The sequence below is a fragment of the Artibeus jamaicensis genome, unplaced genomic scaffold (assembly GCF_021234435.1).
Source record: "Artibeus jamaicensis isolate MK-2021 breed Jamaican fruit bat unplaced genomic scaffold, CSHL_Jam_final contig_332, whole genome shotgun sequence".
Classification (NCBI taxonomy): domain Eukaryota; kingdom Metazoa; phylum Chordata; class Mammalia; order Chiroptera; family Phyllostomidae; genus Artibeus; species Artibeus jamaicensis.
In genome coordinates, this window is record NW_026521788.1 from 20,824,523 (window position 1) to 20,844,581 (window position 20,059).

General features: G+C 43.5%; 1 protein-coding gene across 2 annotated transcripts in view; it reads left to right on the top strand.

Annotated features, from left to right (window-relative positions):
* The first annotated feature begins 14,462 nt into the window (after positions 1-14,462).
* STOX1 (storkhead box 1) overlaps positions 14,463-20,059 on the top strand; it is a 64,533-nt gene continuing 58,936 nt past the window's right edge. For both annotated transcript variants that reach the window (XM_037130474.2, XM_037130476.2), the window contains exon 1: positions 14,463-14,855. In XM_037130474.2, coding sequence (XP_036986369.2) covers positions 14,546-14,855 — 310 coding nt within the window. In that variant the 5' untranslated portion in view covers positions 14,463-14,545. The remainder of the gene's footprint in view (positions 14,856-20,059) is intronic.

Below are 20,059 nucleotides of genomic sequence, written 5' to 3' on the forward strand. Positions count from 1 at the left end.
TTATTGGTTTAAAACAGTGATTTTCAAACTTTTCCACCTCATGGCACACATAAACTAATCACTAAAATTCTACTGCACACCAAAAAATACATTTTCTTGCTGATCTGACAAGAAATAGGTATAATTTTGATTCATTCCCACCAATGGCTATTGCTGTGCTGGCTGCTGTCATTTTTCTATTTGGCAGTCTAAGGGAAAAAAGGTCAGAGCCCATGACTAGTCGGTTACTGCATGTTTTGAAGATTCTCATGGCACATGGATTGAAAATTGCTGGTTTAAAAGAAAAAACAATTCTTGACTTTAAATTCTTTGAAGAACAGAGACAAAATGGGTGCATGTACTCTCTCAATGTTCATAGGATAAATGAAATTTTAGGCAAATGTGAATAGGCTACATTGACAAAATAATTATGGTCTATGAATGTACTGAACACCCTTGAATTGCTTACTTGAGAATGAATAATTTTAATTTGTTTAGAATAATCAACTTATATTATGTGAATAGCACCTCTGTTTTAAAAATGAGATTCTTTTTTCAATATATTTTATTGATTCTGCCATTACAGTTGTTCTATTCCCCCCTTCATTCCCCTCCACTCTGCACACCCCTCCCCCACCATTCCCCCCTTTAGTTTATGACCACGTGTCTCAAGTTCTTTAGATTCTATATTTCCCATACTATTCTTGCCCTCCCCCCTATCTATTTTCTACCTACCATCTATGCTACTTATTTTCTGTACCTTCTCCCCCCTTCTCCTTCTCCCACTCCCCTGTGGCTAACCCTCCATGTGATCTTCGTTTCTATGGTTCTGCTCCTGACCTAGCTGTCCTCTTAATTTGCTTTTGTTTTAGGTGTGGTTGTTAATAACTGTGAGTTTGCTGTCCTTTCACTGTTCATATTTTTTATCTTCTTTTTCTTAGGTAAGTCCCTTTAACATTTCATATAATAAGGGCTTGGTGATGATGAACTCCTTGAATTTGATCTTACCTGAGAAGCACTTTATCTGCCCTTCCATTCTAAATGAAAGCTTTGCTGGATAAAGCAATCTTGGTTGTAGGTCTCTGGATTTCATGGCTTGGAATACTTCTTTCCAGCCCCTTCTTGCCTGTAAGGCCTCTTTAGAGAAATCCGCTGACAGTCTGATGGGAACTCCTGTGTAAGTGACTGTCCCCTTATCTCTTGCTGCTTCTAGGATTCTCTCTTTCATTAAAAATGAGATTCTTTTGAATAACAAACTTGCATTCTCAAACAAAGAGAGTTGTATTTATTGTGAAATGATCCACTAAAAGGTTTGAGTAGTAAGCTCTGCTCATCTTAAATATTCCCACGTACAGCAAAAAAAAAAAAAAAAAGTTTATTCACAGTGAATTTTTTGTCATTCTTGTATAAAATAAGGTTGCCTGTAAATGTGTCTTTTCCCTCATGCAGAAGAATACTTTCACTCATAAGAAATGTGTTTTGAGAACTCACTGGCCCTTGGAGGTTGGTCTCTGATTTCCTAAAACACGTGGAAGTCGGAAGCGGAGGGCCTGCTATCCCGTACTCTCTGACTGCATTCAGACGAGACGGTTACCACACACGGCTCCGAACCAGTCCTTCCATAAACATCTGGGGGCAGTCTGAGGGAGGCTGGTAGAGGGATACTTAATTTGCGGGCCCCATTGGCTATTTACTCCTGAAGTGTTAGGTCCCCTTCTGGTAAATGAGGTGAGTTCTTGGACCCTTTTCCTGAGGAGTGTGGAGAGCTCTAGGGATTGGTCAGAAGAGTGCTTTTCACTGTGTAAGCCACGGTTTGAATCTAACCCAGGTTAACCTTATGACCCTCAACTGTTTGTGTGAAATGAGGTTGTGATCTTGGTCTTGCCTTAAAGAAGTGCTTTTCACATCGAAATTGGCACTAATTGGTCTCTCCGTTGACAGGCTTAGCTGAGAGGCTCCATGATTGAATGGGCAGTGAGAACAGAAAGTAAATTACCCCACCTCAGCTCAGTGTATTGGCTGGAGGACACGTGGCAGTTACTGGTTCTCTCCTCTTTCAGCAGCATCCAACATACGTTGTAAAGCAACTGGGTTGGACCCAGAGGCCCAGAAGGCCTATTATTTGTGTATGAGGAATATTTTTCATATGTCTGGTTCTGTCTTTAGGGCAGTCTTGACACTGATAGGGCTCTAGACCAAGATTCTGCAAACTTTTTTTAAAAATTGATTTTAAAAAATCAGAGGAGGCCTGGTTGGTGTAGCTCAGTGGATTGAGCGCAGGCCTGCGAACCAGACAGTCGCGGTTCGATTCCCAGTCAGGGCACATGCCTGGGTTGCAAGCCATTTCCCTGCAGGCTAGTTACCAGCAGGGGATGCACAAAAGGCAACCATACATTGATGTTTCTCTCCCTCTCTCCTTCCCTTCCCCTCTAAAGATAAATAAATAAAATCTTTTAAAAAAAATCAGAGGAAGAGGAGGGGATGAGGAGAGACAGAGAAACATCCATCTGTTGTTCTACTTATTGATGCATTCATTGGGAGATTCTTGTATGTGCCCTGACTGGGTATTGAACATGCAACCTTGGTATATTGAGTGAGGCTCTAACCAACTGAGCTAACCAGCCAAGGCCAGATTTTGCAAGTTTTTTTTTATGCAAAGGGTAAGAGAGGAAATATTTTAGGCTTTGCAGACCAGTAAGTGCTGCAACTCTTCAACTCTGCTGAAAAAAGCAGCTATAGAAAACAATACATGAATGAGTGTGCCAGTATTCCAATAAACTTCATACACTAAAATTTGAATTTCATATATTTTTCACATGAGAAGAAATGTTTCTCTTCTTTTGATTTTTTTCAACCATTTAAATATGTAAAGTCCTGGCTGGTGTAGCTCAGTGGATTCAGCACCGGCTGCGAACCAAAGGGTTACTGGTTTGATTCCTGGTCAGGGCACATGCCTGGGTTACAGGCCAGGTTCCCAGTAGAGGGCGCTCAAGAGACAACCACACATTAATGTTTCTCTCCCTCTCTCCCTCCCTTCCCGTCTCAAATAAATAAATAAATAAATAAATAAATAAATAAAATATTTATTTTTAGAAAAGTAAAGAGCATTCTTAGTTTGCAGACCATACTTAAACAGGCAGGGGGTCAGATTTGGAGTGCCTCCTGTAGTTTGCCGATTTCTGCTCCAGACTAAGAGTTGGAGATCTCCCTCACTTCCCCTCCTCAGCCAACCACTAACTAGCTATGGGGCCCTGGGTACCTGCTTAGCTTCAGTTTAACTCCAGTTTAGGCTTCAGTTTCTTTATCAAGTATGTTTTGATAAAATGAAAGTAACAGGAACAGATGAAACAAAGGGTTTTTTTTTTTAAGTATAATATTAGGTTTCCTGGTTGTATTGTAGGAGCAGAAGTCAATCCAAGCAGTGTTATGTATATGAAACGGAAATTAGTTTACTTAAAGGAAATATATCTTAATATTCTCAGTGTGGATTTTGGCCTAACATAAGGAACAATGTCACAACTCTGATAGCAACCAAAATTTGTAGTTTCCTAACTCTATTTGAAGGCTCATAACATTTATTTCTGTTTTCCAACAGAAATAAGCAAAATACTTTGCTATTTTTCTTTCTTGGGTGTTTTCTTTTTCTTTGTTTGTTTGTTTTTGTTTTTGTGGATGGGGAGAGTATGAGGCCAGAGTTTATTGAAAACAAGACATTTTTCTCCTTTGAAGATACTAGTTTAAAATATTAATGTTTTGGGCAAGTATATTTTATAAGGACTCTGCTACCCAGATGTACCTTATTGTAAGAGGTGATAACTGAGTGTTAGTAATCATTTCCATTGAAGAGCAGAAAAGAAAATTACCAACTTATCTAACACACGCATATATATATTTTTAAAGGTGGAGGTATTTTGGGGGGGAGTTGGGAGGAGGGCAGAGGATGAGGTGGCAAAGTGGAAGTATTTTAAGAGTATATTTGAACTTCCGGTCAAGGTGGAGGTGTAGGTAGACATGCTTCACCTCCTCATACCACCACAAAAAGAACTACAACTAAATCTCAGAACAACACCCAGAACTGTCAGAAATCAAACTGTGTGGAAGTCTGACAATACAGGATTTAAAGAAGCCACATCCATTGAGATGGGTAGGAGGGGCAGAAACACAGAGATGGACAGAGAGGTGGCAGCAGCAGTGGAATGTGCGGGAGTGGTCCCCCATTCACATGTGGTGGATAAAAATCAGGAGAGAGACTTTGGGAACCAGCAATCCCAGTCCCAGGTCAGACCGCAAAGCTCAGGGTTCCAACTGTGGGAAGATAAATCCCCATAACTTCTGGCTGTAAAAACCAATGGGGGTTGACACAGCAAAAGAAACTACAGGATTTTCAGGAAACTCCACTTAAAGGGCTGGCAAACATATGCAAACATACATCTTAAAACATACGCAAACCCACCCACTGTGGGATTCAAACACCACGACAATAGCTGGAAAAGTGCTACTTATATAGGAAGAGTGGGTGAAGTGGCTGGAAAGGGGGCAAGTACTGGACAAAGCTCCAGAAGCCAGGCAGTAGCACAGTCCCCTTTCCCCCAACATAGAGTCACAAGTGGTGAAGTGGGTTGCCCTACGCTGGTAATTACCTAAGGCTCCACCCCACACCATTTACAGGTGCCTTCTTAACAATAGTCCATGCACTTAGGGAGGTAAAGCAGCTCTACTTAATACACAGAAACAAACACAGGGAGGCTGACAAATTGAGGAGACAAAGAAAGATGACCTAAGTGAAAGAACAGAACAAAACCCCCAAAAAACAACTAAATTAAATGAAGATAGCCAACCTATCAGATGCAGAGAACTTGCAGGTTTTTCTTCAGGGAACCAACAGTGAAGGGAAGGAAACCAGGATTCAAATAAACTATTTGGAACATAAGGAAGAAGTAAACATTCAATCAGAACAGAAATAAGAAACAGAATTCAAAAAAACAAGGATAGTATAAGAAGACTGTGCCAATATCTGAATCAAAGGGATGTCAGAAGGAGAAGAGGGAGAGCAAGAAATTGAGAACTTATTTGAAAAAATAATGAAAGAAAACTTCCCTAATCTGGCAAAGGAAATAGACATACAAGTTCAGGAAGCACAGAGAGTCCCAAACAAGATGAACCCAAAGTGACCCACTCTAAGACACATCATAATTAAAATGGCAAAGGTTAAAGATAAAGACAGAATCTTAAAAGCACCAAGAGAAAAGCAGAGAGTTACCTACAAAGGAGTTCCCATAAGATAGTAGCTCATTTCTCAAAAGAAACTTTGCAGGCAAGAAGGGACTGGGAAGAAGTAATCAAAGTGATAAAAAGCAAGGACCTACAACCTAGATTATTCTATCCAGAGAAGCTATCATTTAGAATGGAAGGGCAAATGAAGTGCTTCCCAGACAAGGTAAAGCTAATTGAGTTCATCATCACCAAGCCCTTATTATATGAAGTGTTAAAGGGGCTTATTTAAGAAAAAGAAGATCAAAACTATGAACATATAAAAAGGTACTGTGGCTGGTGTGGCTCAGTGGATCGAATGCCAACCTGTGAACTAAAGGGTCACTGGTTCAATTCCTAAACAGGGCACATGTCTGAGCTGGGGGCCAGGTCCCCAGTAGGGGGTGCTTGAAAGGCAACCCTCTCTTCTACTCTTTTTCTCCCTCCTTTCCCCTCTCTCTAAAAATAAATAAGTAAAATCTTTTTTTAAAAAGGCAACACATTTACAACACTCAACAACTGACTGTAAAACAAACAAATAAGCAAACAGACAAAGCAAACAACCAGAATGGGAACAGAATCATAGGTATGGAGGTCATGTGGAGGCTTATCAGTCAGGTGGGGAAAGGGGGAGAATGGGGGAAAAGGTGCAGGAATTAAAAATCAAAATTGGTAAGTACAAAATAGACAGGGGTATGTTAAGAATAGTATAGGAAATGGAGAAGCCAAAGAATTGAAATGTACAACCCATGGACATGAACTAAGTGGGGGGATTGCTGGAGGACATGGGGTACTGGATGGAGGGACACAACAGGGGAAAATTTGGGACAACTAGTAATAATCAATAAAATATACTTTAAAAAATAAGAGCATATTTATTTCTTCATAAATAATATCTAATGCATTCCTTTGTTTTCCCTTTTGTTCTTATATCACATATCCAGTGTTCAAATTTCCAATGAACTGTTTTACATTTGGTTTGTTCAAATTAGGATCCAAATAAGGTCCACACTTTCCGTTGCACTGGTTGACATGCCTCTCAGTCTCCTTTAAATTTTCTCTCCTCTCCTGCTTCATTTTTCTTGCATGAATTTGTAACGAAGACTCTGCTGTTTGAAAACCAGTAGCTTGGCTCTGACCAGGTGGCTAAGTTGGTTAGAGCATGGTCCCAATACACCAAGATTGTGGGTTCATTCTCAGGTCAGGGCACATACAAGAATCAACCAATGAATGAGTAAGTGGGTGGAACATCAGATCGGTGCCTCTCAAAGAAAAAGAGAAAAACACTAGCTTGTAGGCTATTTCAGCTGATGAAAATGCTTCCTTTATCTTTGTGTCTTCCTCTGTACTATCCAAAGTGGTACCTGAAGAATAGCAGGCTCAGTAAGTATTTATTATTGTTGTATGATTGCTACTTCTACAAGGTCTCATATTTTATTTGTTGAATGCCAGATAAACTCCATCTGTTTAGCACTAAACCCGGGTTGGTCGGTACCAACTTGAAGAGTTAGTGCTCCCCTATTACACTTGCGTTCTTTACCATCTTGTTCAGGGAGCCATTTTCTTGCTTGTGAGCAGTGCTCTGTGGGGCATTCTAGAGCATATATATGGTTGAATAAGAGCTGATCCTGGATTCCTGCTGTTAAGAAGCTTAAACAACTGGTAACAGGTAGATTGTAAGAAGGGGGAAGCAACAGTTTGTTTCCTGATCCCCGATCCCTGAGAATTTCAGTGTGTGAGTGGGATGGCTTAGCACCTTTTCTTTCCTCCCTCCGCAAGAAAGCAGAGGAGAGACGGCCTTGCTGCTAGAATGTAGGGCCTTCTGGAAACAGGGTTCCTTTGAGATCCGAGCACCTGGAGCTGAGCCAAGTCATTTTTAAATCTGATTTGCATGTAAATAGTGGGCTAGGAGGCCCAGCTTTACACCCTGGGCTGTAATAAAACTGAAGAGAAGTGGTTTCTCCTTTAAAATCCTGGAACTGGTTTTGGCACCTTGCCTCAGACCTCCATTCTTTATTCTCTTTTGAAGGAGGCGGGGGCAGGGGCTGTAAGGAAAGAGTTCATCTGGTTTTGAATGTTTCAAATAATAAGAATTTTGCTGACTTGCTCTGGCCCCAGGGCACTTAGTTGCACTCCTTCTTGAGGGGCTGGTGCTCCAGCTTTCTTTCCGGAAGTAATTTTTTCCAGCTCTGAGATCTGCCCTCTGACCCTGCGTTTAATGGGCAGGTAGAGTGATGGAGTCTCTTCATTTTGATTAGAAAGCTTATTGACTTTGACGGTCCCAGTGTAGAAGAGCCAGCTGCCTTACCTTCTTTTTTCCCCCTAAGTATTTTTAAAATTTATTTATCTTTAAAGGGGAAGGGAAGGAGAGAGGGAGAGAAATATCAGTGTAATGTTTGCCTCTCGTGCGTCCCCTGCTGGGAACTGGCCTGCAACCCAGGCATGTGCCCTGATTGGGAATCAAACTGTGGTTCTTTGTTTCACAGGCCCATGCTCAATCCACTGAGCTATACCAGCCAGGGCTGCCTTACCTTCTTTTAAACCAAAAGTCACTGAGAATTTTTTTTATTATACAACTTTTGGAAAGTAGAGAAAAGCCTCAAATAAAAATTGCTTATAATCGCACCATCTAGATATAAATTATGTTAATATAATGATAATTTTTCCAGTTCCCTACTTTCCAAACAAAAATGGGGCTATAGAATGCTTTATTTATTTATTTATCCTTTTTAATCAAATTCATTGGGGTGACCCTGCTTAACAAAACTATACAAGTTTCAGGGGCACAGTCCACAGCACATCTGTACCCTATACTGAATGTTCACCACGCAAGGTCAAGTCTCCCTCCATCACCACATCTCCTCTCTATGGTCCTCCCCCGCCCCACACAACCTATGGGAAGTTTAAAATGTTTTTTAGGTATTAGTTTTTTAATGAAGTGGGGAGGGACAGAGCAACAAGAGATTTTTACTGGCTCCTGACAAAGACTCCTCTCAACCATAGGAACCTTGACCAGGTTCCTATGAGGCTTTGACTTTGGGCCCCGTGTTCTTCTCTGCCTGCCCAGACGGTCTCAGCAAGAATCCTGCTCAGTCAGTTTAGTGGAAATCCCCCACCCTTGATATCTGAACAGTTCATCCCCCACTTTTGATGTATAAATCCTTGACCTGCCGTTAGCAAGAATTCTGTTAGGTCAGTTTAACAAGAATACTCCCACCCTCACTGCCTCCCATTGGTAATTTTCTAGCCACTAACTCCCTCGTTCTGCTTATTGGCAAAAATCCCTGGATTCTCTACTGTCTTTGCTTTGTAGCTGTCTGCTGTCTAGACTTTGCAATAATCTTGAATGAAGTCTTCCTTACCATGTTAAAAAAATGTCAGAATCATTTTTTCAAAAAGATTTTATTTATTTCTTTTTGAAGAGATGGGAGGGAGGGAGAGAAAAATTGATGTGGGAAAAAAACATCTATCAGTTACCTCTTGTACTTGCCCCAGCTGGGGACTGGCCTGTGCCCTGACCGGAAATCAAATTGGAAACCTTTCGTTTTGTGGGACGATGCTCAACCAACTGAGCCACATCCGTCAGGGAAGAATAATTTTTCCTTCAACACTTGTCATATGAGAACAATGGGATTCCTAGTATTCTTAGCCTTTTCACATTTTAAGCTAAGAACTTTTTTTTCTCCAATACTATTTTTTTTGTTGGCCCCTTGCCACTGGAAAGATAAAGAAGTGAATTGTTTAAAGGCGAATCAGAATCGGCTCTGGGGATCTCCAGCTCTCAGGCTCTGATTTTGCCTCTCGTAGTGCCTCATTGGACTCAGTGACTATTTCAAATATGTTAGGTTTCTGTCTTTGGGCGTGAAAGTGGAGCCATAGAATCCTGAACCTGGAAGGGACCCTAAGAAATCCTTCAGGTTGGCCAAGTATTTTTATTGCCATTTAACAGAAGAAGCTAGTGTGGTTCAGAGTCTTACCCAAGAATAAAGAACGTAATTAAAAAAAAAAAACAAAGAAATGTCATTAAATGTCCTTCTCCTGCCCCGACCTCCTTTTCTCTGCCCTTTAAGTGAATGCAGTTGTTTAGCAAAACCTCCCATTTTTATTTGAGAAATAGAAAAAAAAGTCTCCGGGGCTTTTTTTTCCTAGTAAAGGAAAGACAGGTGCTGTAGAAGTAGAAATCATAATAAAGAGAATCTAAATAGGAAATGCTTTCTAAATCAGCCTTAAGTGTCAAAGCTTGATTTTTTTTCTGAATTAAGTATAGGAGCTTTAGCCTGATGAATTTGTTGTGAAAAAATTTAAGGTGATTAATCCAAATATCATCCTCAGTATAATGTGTGTGTTATAAACAGACTCCAGACAAGTCACTGAAATCCAGGTACCCTTGTGTGAGTCCTGGGTGTGCCTGTCCTTGAGGCTTTGCTCTGGGCACTGACTGCTGGACAATCAGACCTTCCTGTGATTCACCCTGGAACCAGAACTGTGTTTGCGTTCGTGTATGGTGACACCAGACTAGACAGGAAGCACCAAGAACATGGTTATCCTGAGAAAATGTGGTACTTAAATTAGATTTGACTTAGGTGGAATGAATCTATAGCCCAGACACTGGGCTATGTGTTGGGTCACAGAGATGAACCAGTCAAGGGCCTGGTCCTCAAGGACTCTCAGGTTACCTGATGGGGCAGATAACTAAATATTATAGCCCTTAACATATGTGTTAACAATGTGCTCCAAGAACAGATGAAATCTTCCTGCATGTGTCACAGGATTTATAAGCTGGGTTTTGCAGGATACCACCTGGTAGAAAGAGAAAAGGCCTTATAGGCAGATAGAATAGTGTGAGCAAAGATGTGGGAGTATCTGCTTGGGAAGGTGTGTAATTTGGGGTTGCTGAATCACAAGATTCTTGGTGTGGAGTAAAGAAGGAGGGCAGGCCTGGCTGGTGTGGCTCAGTGGATTGAGTGCCAGCCTGCAAACCAAAGGTCGCTGGTTTGATTCCCAGTCAGGGCACATGCCTGGGTTGCAGGTCAGGTCCCTGATTGGAGCATGAGAGAGGCAACCAAGTGATGAAAAAAAAAGAAAGAAAGGAAGGAAGAAAGAAAAGAGGGCAGGAATGGAAATGGAGATGAAGCCAGAAAGACAGGCTGGAGTTAGGATGTGAAGAGCATTGAACACTCTGCTTCGGACAAACGCCAGGCATCAAATGACCCAGTTTACCTTCTCTAGCAATTATAATGTAGCAAGTGTGAATTTCTTCTTTGTTAGACCCAGTTTTCTAAGCCAAATAAAATCAAACTCCAGGTTCCATTTGCCTCAGTTTGACTCAGTTGACATACTCAAAGATTGACTCCTAAGTATGTTTTGGGGATTCTACTCCTTGGAGTTGTCAAATAACAAAATAAACAAACAAACAAAACACACTGGGACTTACATGCATGCAGAAAATGAGGAAGGGGGCCTTGTCTTTCCCAAGGATGCTCATTATAGTAGCCTTGGTACCTACTGCCACACTATACTGGTGTGAAGGGCTGCTCCTTCCCCTCCACTGTCCACCAAGCTCCGAAGCTCTGTGTTGGCTCAGAGAGCCCCCCATGGTGGTCTTTATGATATTGCCTCAGAGACCCTTTCACTGTTTCCATCCCTTGGTCCAGTCTCCAAAAGTATTAGCAAGTTTTCCTCCATATGGGCCACTGTTGGGAAAGGTACTTCCCAGTGGTATCACTCCTTCAGTTCAATTAAAGGCCCCAGCTTCCCGCTCCCTCCTCTAGGACAGCCATGTTAATCTTGTCAGTGGTGCTGAAGCCCAAAAGTGCTTTACAGATCCTGCGTCCTGTCCCATGAAAGGCTGCTGTACTTTTGAAATAACAGCAAATTGGATGAACTAAAAGAATCTTCACAAAAATGTGATAACGTGTATGTGCCTTAACAGTGACTTTGGAGACACTGTCTTCCTAAGGTGGAATTATATGGGCAGGAATTTCAGGCAGGATAAAGGGAATAAAAGAAGGATCATCTGGGAATAGGAGCGAAGTGAAGTAAATTGTGGGCAATTATTTACTCCTGCGGGAACAAAGTTGACAGTTGTTAAAATTCCCATTTGTCAAAATGACCAGAGATAATCTCTTAATATCCCGACATGTATTTCTGGAAGTATTTGTTGAACAAGTGTCTACACATGGTAATTAACGCACAGTGAAAAAAGGCTTCCTTTCATCCTGTTCCCTGTTCCTTTCTCTAGAGGTAACCATTGTTCTCATCAGCTTCCAATGTACCCTTACCCTTCTATAGATTTTCCAGCTACAGTATGCAAGTATATGTGCCCATTTTTTCTTAAAAAAAAAAGCCCTGGAGACTTCTCTTTTAATTTTTTTTATTGATTGATTTATTCATGATTAGAGAGAGAGAGGAATGGAGGGTGAGGTGCAGTGGAGAGAGGGAGACAGAGAAACATTGATTTGTTGTTCCACTTACTAATGCATTCATTGGTTGATTTTTTATGTGCCCTGACTAGGGATCAAACCCATAACCTTGGTGTATTAGGATGATGCCCTAACCAACTGAGCTACCTGGCCAGGTAACCAATTTTTGCTTTTTTTAAACACAGTAGTTGGTCTAGCATACTAGACCTAGTATTCTATTTGCTTTTTTTTTTTTTTTGCTAAAAATATATTTGAGATATTGTCTTATATAAGTATATAAAGTTCTATCCATTTTCTAAATGACTGTCTAGCATAGTTTGGATTTGTATATTGTGTTAAAATTACTTTGTCCTTTCTCAGGCATAGAGTCCACTGAAAATATCAAAAATTAAAAATCCCTCTATCCTGAGAATTTTTAGTTTAGTTGACTATTCTGTGCTTCTTAAAGTGGAGAATGAATGTTTCTGCATTTGGTCTACAAACTACAAGATGGAATGCCCTTGAGAAGTTCCATTTCTCTACTTCTACTACGTAGTACAGGCTATTCAGAATGGAGGCCTATAGTTTTCCTTTTAACATTTAAAACATGTTCCATTTTGTGGGAGTTTGAGAATTTGGGGGTGGATGGGTAGCTGGTCCTTGGGGAAAATGAGTGGATACATATTTGGCTGTACAGTTTAAATTTTTCTCCTTTCCCCCCCTTCTTTGCTAATTGAACTGGCTTAAATAAAACAAGGGAAATTTCGCAAATCTAAACAAAAGTTTCCACAGTTTAAGACAGTTCTATCTCATAATCTCAGGCCATGAAACTTTATAGCTGGGTCTACCTTGCGGCATCCCTGCAGCGACAGGTTCTGCTAACAAAGGCCTGGTTGTCTCTGTGTATTTCCAATGAAAATTATTGGGCGACAGAATCAAGTTCAGGACAATTTTCACACCAGGGGGGTCCCATGAGCCATGATGATGGTCTTCCAGCCTCCCCCTCTAGCCACGTGAGTGGGCAAGGGGATACTGGGACCTGTGCTTCAACTTTCTAAACTTTTTTTCTTGTGAAAGATGGGGCTTAATAATATTACCCCTTTTAGAGGGTTAATTTTGAGAATAAAATTAGATCACACCTGTAAAACCCTAGGCAGAGAGTAAGCTAGGAGTAAATGGGAATCATCATTGTCATAGTTATTACGGAAAAGACACTGTACTGAATGCTTCTCTATGGAGTTCAAAGTCATAGTTACTAATGATGAGACAGAATTCTGAGGAGGAGCTTTTCGTTCTCCCTGTGGATTTTACAGACATAGGAGTTCAGTTCATCTGGGCTCTGTTCTGTATTCGTCCACCCACCCATCTTAGAGACAGATTCAGATGTGTGTTCTTGCAGGCTTGCACACTTCTTTGAACTGAAATTTTTGTCATACTTTTTTTTTGTCAGAGGGAACCTCGACTTGGTAGCTATCTGACTCCGTTTCTTACTATCTCCATCACTGGGAATGCATCTTAATCTAACCTAGCTGCAGTTTCTTATCTGTAAATCATAGATGCTAATAGAAGTTAATACAGAGTTGTGACATCAATTCCCCAATAGACAATGTTCAGTAAATGTTAGTGATTGTTATTTAACATCATCTATCACGTATTGTGATCATGGGGCCAGGTACAGTTATCTCAGGTTACTGCAGCTGTCAGTGATAATTAGGGAGGGAGCAGTGGGTCTGGAATGAGGCCCGGGTCTTGCCGAGCACCTCTATTTCCTCTTACGCTGCCTGTTTCCGTATTCGTAATGCCCTTCCTCACCTTTTCCTATTCCTCCTGGAGGAGCCCTCACTCGGCTCATCTCAATCGTCCCTCATTGCTCTGAGGCACTGGCTACAGTGCTCTGACAGATTGCAAGTATCCGCAGGTCCAACCCAGGGCACCTCTGGAACACATTATTTCCCTTACCACAAATGTCCCAGGGACGGGATCAGATCCTAGAATCTTAGAAAGCTGGATGAAAAGGTCCCAACTCTAGATTACTTTTTTTTTTAACTTTTTTTACAGATTTTATATTTAGAGAAGGGAAGGGAGGGAGAAAGAGTGGGAGAGAAATATCAATTGATTGGTTGCCTCTCACATGCCCCCAACTGGGGATCTGGACCCCGCAACCCAGGCATGTGCCCTGAGAAGTGAACCAGTTACCTTTCCATTCCCAGGCCGGCACTCAATCCACTGAGCCAACTATGGCCCAACTCCAGATTTTACAGGACAATAAACTGAAGCTCAGAGAGAGAGGGGGCAAGTAAAATACCTAAACAGGTTAGGAGCCGAGGGAAACTCAAACCTGGGTTTCTGACTCCCGGCCTGAGCGAGGTTCATGGCACCTCTAGGCTGTCTGTCCATCGAGACCTCTCTCACTGGGAGCGACTACAAAGCCAGGGAGACAGCGACCACGCTGATCCTTGAGCCTTTGGGGGCCCCTGGCCGTGCAGCTAGCACCGCGGTCGGCTGTCTAGGGGCTGTGGGGCTCCCCTGGGACTTGAAACAGCTCCTAGTGCGGGCCCATGGGAGCAGGGGAGCTCCGGGGCGCCGGGAAGTAAAAGGAGTCGCCCATGGTTCGGCGGGTAGAGCCGTGGCTAGGGTGTGGAGAGTGACCTGGAGACTGGGCACTTGGAAACCGTCACTGGGCTCCTGGCGGATGAGAGAGGCGGCCACCCCTGGGCCGCTCGTCCCGCCCCACCTCCGGCCCAGCGGAGCACAGCTGACCCCGCCCCCTCGAGTCCAGTTTCTCGACCGCCGGCGCCGCGCTCAGTAAGCCGATCCCTCCCGCCCGGCGGGCTGCGAGTCAGCCACCAGTGTTGTGCGCCCGCCGCGCCCGCCCGTGGATGCGGTAGGCTGCCGGCTGCGACGGCCCGCACAGCATGGCCCGGCCCGTGCAGCTGGCGCCGGGCTCGCTGGCTCTGGTGCTCTGCCGGTTGGAGGCGCCGAAGGTGGCGGGGGTCGCGGAGGAGCCGGGCGGGCGCGCGGTGTTCTGCGCCTTTCGCCGCGCCAACGCGCGCTGCTTCTGGAACTCGCGGCTGGCGCGCGCCGCCTCGCGGCTGACCTTCCAGGGCTGGCTGCGCCCGGGGGTGCTGCTGGTGCACGCGCCGCCCGCCTGCCTGCAGGTGCTGCGCGACGCCTGGTGCCGCCGCGCGCTGCGCCCGCCCCGAGGCTTCCGCATCAAGGCGGTGGGTAAGTGCCGGGCCCGGCGGGGAGGGGCGCTCCGCGTAGGGTGCGGAGACCGAGCCCTGGTTACCGGGGCGGGTGTACCTCGCGGCTTAACTCTGGGGTGAGGGGATGAAAAAATCCCCTGGTGGCCGGAGAAGGGGACTGGAGAAGGTGGCTGGAGAAGGGCTGCCCTCCCAGCTTCAGCTGGGACTCTGTTGCTCTGGCCGACGCCCTGGGCCAACTCCAGGAGGCCTCCATTCCCTAAATCTTTCAACCAGTGGAGCTCACAGGTTCCCGGTCGAAGAACTTCTACTTAGGAAAGTGATGCTTTGGGGAGAAAGACTTTGTGCTCGTGGAGCCAGAGGTTCTGTCAGGAGGTAGGGACCTCTGCCAGAATCTACGGGTTGACCAGAATCTACAGATTCTGAACTGGTTGCCGGGTGTTATTTATTTGTTTGTCTCAGACGCGGAGCAAAGTCTTTGGTTTTCATATACTGCTGTTTTGGGTGGTGTGCTGGTCTTGGACCAGGGCCTAGCAGAAGGTTTGCGGTCGTTAACTACTTGGGTGAAATAAATGACAAATGGCTGTCTGGACACATCCCGTCGACTAAATAGAATTCCTCCTTTCTAGTCTTTTCAGAGAGCCCATTTGTTCAAAGACAGACAGCAGCTTTTTACCTGTGTAAAATAGCTTCTCATTTGAGAAACTGAACCACAGCACCTCTGAATGAGTGTTCTCTGGCACCGGCCACTAAACTCGGGCAGGCTGTCGGCTCCCTGTAACAGCCCGGTTCTGTCTGTCTGCGTTTATGTGGGCTTGTGACAACGATTTGATGGTGTGCTGTTGACAAGTCACCAGTTGTTCCAGCCCTGAATTTTGACTCCTACCAAGGAATCCTGCTCTCAGTCCATAAATCCTCCTCCTCAGAGGAGCAGCAGCAAATAAAAAACATTTGTTTTAGCCCCCTGGGGGTCAGAGGCACTTGATGTTGTGCCTCATCTGCTCAGAGATGGTGTCTCTACATCCCAGGTCGGTGAGGTTAAACGTTGGCTTGTCACCTCCTCCATGCATTACCATTCTATCTGATATCTCCTCCCCACCCCACCCCAACACACACACCCTTTTTCTTTCCTTAAGAGCAAAAAAGAGCTCATTTCCAAAGCCACATAACATTTCATCTCCTTTTACTTGCAGGAGTGAGTGAAGAAAATAGGTTTTTGGCTCTGAAAGCCCACATTCTCACAGGGAAAGGGGTCTTTCAGACAGTCTGGATGAAAAACTCTTTTCAGTTCTGTATCCTCGGTTTTTCTGGTTTGAATTAGCAGTTGCATTCTCTAGTTCCCCCACCCCCTTTCAAAGGATAAGCATAGAGTGTATTGCAGAAAGGGGGTAGGTGGAGTTGGGGCCTAGACCTGAGGGTGAAATAGAGAGGGCTTGTGCTAAGTCAGAGTCAGCCGTGATGCCACTACCTGGAGTCCAATGAGCAGTGGCGAATGCTGGTTCCTGGGTTGGCCCTGTTTGCTGCCATCTGAAAGAGGCAGTGGACAGAGTGAACACACTGCCAGATGCTCCCACCCTCCACCCACTAGGTAATGAACCCTCATTGCATAACTAGGGATGCACGGGGCACTGTATTCTGTGGAGTGTGCAGTACAGTGGTCTTTATGCTGGGTCGTTATCCCTGACTTGGGTGTCTTGGCAGAAATGATTTTGAGGATTTTAACAGAGTCCTGATAAGAATTAAAACATGTAGCTGGAATTTTTCAGAACCACCTATTGGGACATGTTGAAGAGCAAAATGGGGAAGAGCTTATTTGGTGCAGGTCAGTTCCTGTGTGGGGGGGTTGTTTCTAATAGAATGGCTAATTACTAATCTAACTTGGGATCCTTGGGTCAGATCAGCGGAGAGAAAGCATCAAGGCAGCTCTTGGGTCCTCTCAGAGCCCCAGAAGGTGGAGAAGGCAGGAGGAGCTGCCTCGCCTGCAAGAATGTGGGAGTTTCGGTCTGCTTGCTTTCCTGAATCTGGCAGCATTGGCTTCCAGAAGCTAAAGTGGGCTTCCAGGGAGGGAAGGGCAGGGCAGCTGTGCAATATTGCAGGTTTTGCACCATTCTTGTCATTTCATGGGAGCCAGCAGAATCCTAGAAAAAGAAACAAAAGATCGGTTGGTTACATCAATTTGGTCTCTTTGCTGTATTTTTTTTAAGGTTTACTTACTCCTTCATAAAAGTACTTGGGCATAGGGAATATTGCCAGTCAATTGAGACAAAATGCTGGCAGGGAAAGAGGTATGGCCATGAGCTTTATAAACCCTGTGCTCCCGTGGGTCCTTCTTGACCTGATGCTCATGGAACTTCATACGATATGGTGCTTGAGTGCCTTGGCCAAACAGACAGAAGTGACCCGAGCCCCCGATGCAGCAGACCTGATTGTGAGGTCTGTAGGAGTTTGGTTCACTCCATGTTTTGTGCCTTTTCTTTCCCTTCTCACTTTCTCTACTTCATCTTTCCTCTGGTGAGACAGTATTTCTCAGGCTGAGAGCATTTCCCCAAACCAAAGGGCATAGGATCTTTTTATTATTATTGTTTTATTTTTCAATTACAGTTGACATTCAATACTACTTTATATTAGTTTCAGGTGTACAGCATAGAATTTTTAGCATGATAACCTGGAGCTAACTGTTTTTCTGTGCTCTAGTCAAGTGTTTTCTTTTTTATTCCTTTCCTCTTTCTTTCTTTTAAATTGGCAAATGACATTAGCAGATGAAAGGGGTGAACTCTGGGAGCTGGAGGGAGACACATCTGTTCACCTAGCTGAGCCCCTGCAGGTGGTAGGGGTGCAGGACACCTGTATTTGTTTGGGTGAATCAGTTGTTACTCTGGGTCCAAACCTACTATGGAAGTGAAAGATTGATGACGGCTTCCTGGGGTAAGGGAGGGACTGCCACTTGGCCAAACAAGTTCGTTCCCTTCTCCTAAAATTTATAGCTGAGGTGGCTACCCTTTCATTCCCATCATGGCCTTCCATCTTTTCTCATTGAATAAGAATGCCTATGGCTCTTTTAAAATATTTGCTTTCTCGATTCTGTGTTTCATTAATTCATTGTTTCTGTGTTTTTACATCTCTTTCATTCAGAGTTGCATGTTCTCAAAGAGAAAATGAAGTCAATTTGTTTCTTCCACATTCATTTCAAGAGGGGATAGCTGGCCCTGGCCTGTGTGGCTCAGTTGGTTGGATTCCCAGTCAGGGCACTTACCTGGGTTGTGGGTCTGGTCCCTGGTTGGGGAGCATGCAAGAGGTAGCCAATTGATATTTCTCTCTCACATTGATGTTTCTCCTCTCTCTCTCTCCCCACCCATCCCTCCCTCCCTCCTTCCCTTTTTCCCTCTTTTCCTCTCTCTCTTAAGGCAATGAAAAAAATGTCCTTGGGTAAGGATCAAAAAAGAAAAAATGGAGGGGATAGCTGAGTAGGAAGCTATGTTCTGGAAGCCGGCTGGTTCACAGTCCTTTCCAGCCCACAGTGACCTTTGTGGGCACTGCAGGCTCTGCCTCTGATTGAGTTAGGCCAGAGTTCCCTGGTGTGTGCCTTTGGGGAGGAGGGGTGGAGTCTACAGATGAGTCAGGTACACCTGGGGAAGAACTAGTGTGAGAATCTTCCCACCTCTCCTCATGAGCCTCCTACTTGCTTCCTGAAAGCAAGTGAGCACAGATATACCAAGGCAAAATTGCGAGTGCCCTTGAAAAGTAGAGACCAGCCACTAATGTATGCTACTTATAAATGACTGATTTCAGAATCTATTTTGGGATCTGGTGTGGGAGAGGATCAGCTCAGGGGTATGGGTGCCTGATGGTACCAAACATCTGAAATGTTCTGTGATTTATGGAAGGGCATAGGGGAGTGCATAGAGATGGTGAGGAGAGTGAGTGGTCCAGCTCCTATTCTGTTTTGTTTCCGAGGTGCTGCCTAGAATGACAAAGGGGCATCTTATAGGTTTTAGTAGCCAATGGAATTTTTAAGGTGCAATTTACATCGAGTGAAATGCACAAATCTTAAGGGGAGCATTTGATGCATTTTTCAAATATATAAATAAATGAGTGTAACACAAACTTCTAAGAGGATTTAGAACACTGTCATTACCCCAGAAAGTTCCCTTTCACCCCTCCCCAATCACCTCTGTTCCAACCCTCATAAGTAAGCACTCTTCTGATTTTCTTTTAACCATAAATTTTGCCTGATCAATAACTTCATGTAAATGGAATCATTAGTATGTGCTCTTTTATGTGAAGGTTCTTTTACTCAGCTTCATGTTCCTGAAAGTCATCTTTCTTGTAATACTAGTTTGTTCCTTTTTATTGATGAGTAGAATTCCATTTCATGAATATACCACAGTTTATCCATTTTTCCTTGGATGAACATCTGGGGTATTTTTCCAGTTTATGACTATTATGAATAAAACTTCTGTTAATACACGTTTTTATGCTTCTGCTTTTCTTTTTTTAAATTTATTTAATCTTTAAAATATTTAATTTATTTATTTTTAGAGAGGTGAAGGGAGGGAGAAAGGAAGGGAGAGAAACATCCATGTGTGGTTGATTCCCACAAACCCACCACAGGGGACCTGGCCTGCGACCCAGGCCTGTGCCCTAGACTAGCAATTCAACCTGCGACCCTTTGGTTCACAGGCCAGCACTCAATCCACTGAGCCAACCAGCCAGGGCAATATGCTTCTATTTTTCTTGGGTTCTTACCTAGCAGAACTCACTGAGTAGGTTATGTTTAATTTTTTAAAATTGAATTTGGAGAGAGAGAGAGAGGGAAACATTGATTTGTTGTTCCATTTATTTATGCATTCATTGGTTGGTTCTTGTATGTGCCCTGACACAGTATTGAACCTGCAACCTTGGCGTATCAGGATGACGCTCTAACCAACTGAGCTATCTGGCCAGGCCTGAACACTTTTTCATGTGCTCATCAATTTCCATTGTGAAATGTCTGTCCAAATCTTTTGCTTTTTTTATTGCATTGTCTTTTTACTAATATTTATTATTATTTGTTATTTTATTATTGTCAAATTGTAGGAGTTCTTTCTATGTCCTAAATACCAGTCCTTTGTTAGAGATATGCTTTGTGACTATACCTTCTAGCCTGTGGCTTGTTTATTTAGTTTCACAATGGTCTCTTTGGGAGACAAGTTCTAAATATTAATTGTCTACTTTATGTATTTTCTC